This window comes from Octopus bimaculoides, chromosome 3, assembly GCF_046866305.1.
Source record: "Octopus bimaculoides isolate indiv1 chromosome 3, ASM4686630v1, whole genome shotgun sequence".
Taxonomy (NCBI): Eukaryota; Metazoa; Mollusca; class Cephalopoda; order Octopoda; family Octopodidae; genus Octopus; species Octopus bimaculoides.
In genome coordinates, this window is record NC_142930.1 from 34442170 (window position 1) to 34444669 (window position 2500).

The 2500-nt window shown below is 36.2% G+C and overlaps 1 protein-coding gene across 16 annotated transcripts in view; it reads right to left on the reverse strand.

Moving 5' to 3' along the window:
* LOC106870925 (uncharacterized) overlaps window positions 1-2500 on the reverse strand; it is a 402450-nt gene that overhangs the window by 287806 nt on the left and 112144 nt on the right. For 2 of the 16 annotated variants that reach the window (XM_089348805.1, XM_089348800.1), the window contains exon 1: window positions 933-1137. The exons of 8 other annotated variants lie outside the window; for them this stretch is intronic. In XM_089348805.1, coding sequence (XP_089204931.1) covers window positions 933-976 — 44 coding nt within the window. In that variant the 5' untranslated portion in view covers window positions 977-1137. Of the gene's footprint in view, window positions 1-932; window positions 1153-2500 lie in introns of those variants that run through there. 6 more of the 16 variants (XM_089348807.1, XM_089348801.1, XM_089348804.1 and 3 more) reach the window with 4 other exon arrangements.

The following is a 2500-nucleotide window of genomic DNA, read 5'->3' on the forward strand; positions in this document are numbered from 1 at the left end:
AGACGGTTTTGTTTGTATTACTGTACAACTTTATCCTATCATAAACACTTACTAGTGTAACAGAGTAAGGCAAATATAAGTTAGTCTGTGAGAGCAACAACCAGGACAAAGCCTATAGATTCTCGATTAATATTTTTTTTCTTGTGGTAAACAAAACGAACCATGACTGAACAAGATACTCAATCATTCGACTAATGAAAAAAATAATAAATAATAAACGAAAAGAAAAACAATCATAAAGAAACGATAAATGAAAACAAAGAAAATCTAAAGTGATACATACATATATATATATATATATATATATATATATATATATATATATACACACACACAAACTAAATACAAGAAAATCCCTTTAAATTAGACGTCAAAAGTAAAAAAAAAAAAACGAAAGAAAACGGAAAAGGAAAGTGTAAAGGCTACGTGAAATAAAGACAAAAACATATATATAAAAAAAAACGAATAGTACCAACCGAAGTACAACAACAAAAAGAAAATAAAAGTAGGAAAACAACAACAATGATGAAATGTGTGGTCTAAGTGGGATACTGGATGTGTAGAAATGGATGTGAGGTATTGATGTGGGACATTGGTGTTGTCAGAGTTAAGTGCTTGCTAAGTTAGAGTTAATATTTTGGTGTTGATGTTGATGTAAACAGGAGTTGTGGTGACGCTGATTTTGTTGTTGTTGTTGTTGTTGTTGTTGTTGATGGTGTTGGTGGTAGTGGTGGTGGTGGTGGTGGTGGTGGTGGTCGTAATGGTTTTAGTGCTGTTAGTGGTGATGTTGGTGGCGGTGGTAGCGGTGGTGGTGGTGGTGGGACTAATTTCAGGAATCCCTCGGCACCTTGAAGACGGATGATTAAAACCGTTCAGTTCAGTGATGGCAAACATGTTTTAAGAGAAGAAGTGAAACAGGGAAGCTTACTTACCTGCTGGTGAATATTTCTTTCCTAGCCGGCTTGTCGTCACTCATACTACCTGTTTTAGCACTGTTGCAAACAAGTTTTACAACTCCCTCTGCTTACTACAGGCTTGACCGCCGTCGCACAATCCACTAAAGCAAACCTGTTTTCTCTCTCCCCAACAACAACTGGCAAATATAGAAACTACTCTGCCTTCTTTCTTTTTGTATTTATTTTTTTCACCTTCGCTTCCCTTACTTCCTTCTCTCTCTCACTCACTCCTTGCTCTTTCTAACTCATTCTCTCACTCCCTCTCTTAATGTACCTCTTTCTCTCTCCTCGTCTCTCTCCCTCTCTCTCTCTCTGTCTCTCATTCTCTCTCGCCTTTTCCTATTCTTTTCTTCTATTTGCTTGACTGCCTATATTTTCCATCATTATTATTAGTAATAGACTGTTTCTCAACGCTTTTCTGACATTATCCACACACACACACACACACACACGATTATGTGTATATGTGTATATGTATATAGATACTTACATGTATATGTACTCGCACAAACAAACGCACACACATATACGCACGAACGCACACACACACACACACACACACACACACACACACACACACACACACACACACACACACACACACACCACACACGTATATATGACTTTACAACAGGTTAAATCGTTATTTATTCCATAACTGGATCGGAGTGACTATCGAGAAGCAGCAAAATCTTTCCGTGGATATTTATAAAAGAGTCATTTCTCAACTGTCTTTTCTATCTATCTATCTATCTCATACACACACACACACACACACACACACACACACACATGTATATATATATATATATATATATATATATATATATATATATATATATATATATATATATATATATATACATAAATACATACATTCATATATATATATATATATATATATATATGAACATGCATACATATATACATACAAGGATCTATACTGCAAACATATAATGTTGGTGTAGTACATACATACACACACTCACACACTCACACACACACACACACACACACACGCACACACATAAAAGAAGAATGTAGTTACCGATATTAATTTTAATGTTGGTTTCAAATTTTGGTACAAGGCCAACAATTCCGAGGAAGGGGCTAAGTCGATTAAATTGACCGCAGTGCTCAACTGGTAATTATTTCATCGACTCCGAAAGAATGTAAGGCAAAGTCGACCTTGCTGGCATTTGAACCCAGAACGTGAAGACGGACGCAATGCCACTAAGCATTTGGTCCGGCGTGCTAACGACTACGTCTGCGCGTCGCCTTATATTACTTTTAATATTAAAATTAATATTCTTTACTATTCTAGGCACGAGGCCAGAAATTTTTTTTGGAGGGGGCCAGTCGATTAGAGCGACCTTAGTACGCAACTGGTACTTAATTTATCGTAAAGACTGACGAAATACCGCTAAGCATTTCGCCCGGCGTTCTAACGTTTCTGCCAGCTCGCCCCCTTAATATTGAAATTAATATTATTCCAGGTAAAAATGCTTAGCGGTATTTCGGTCTTATATATATGTATATATATA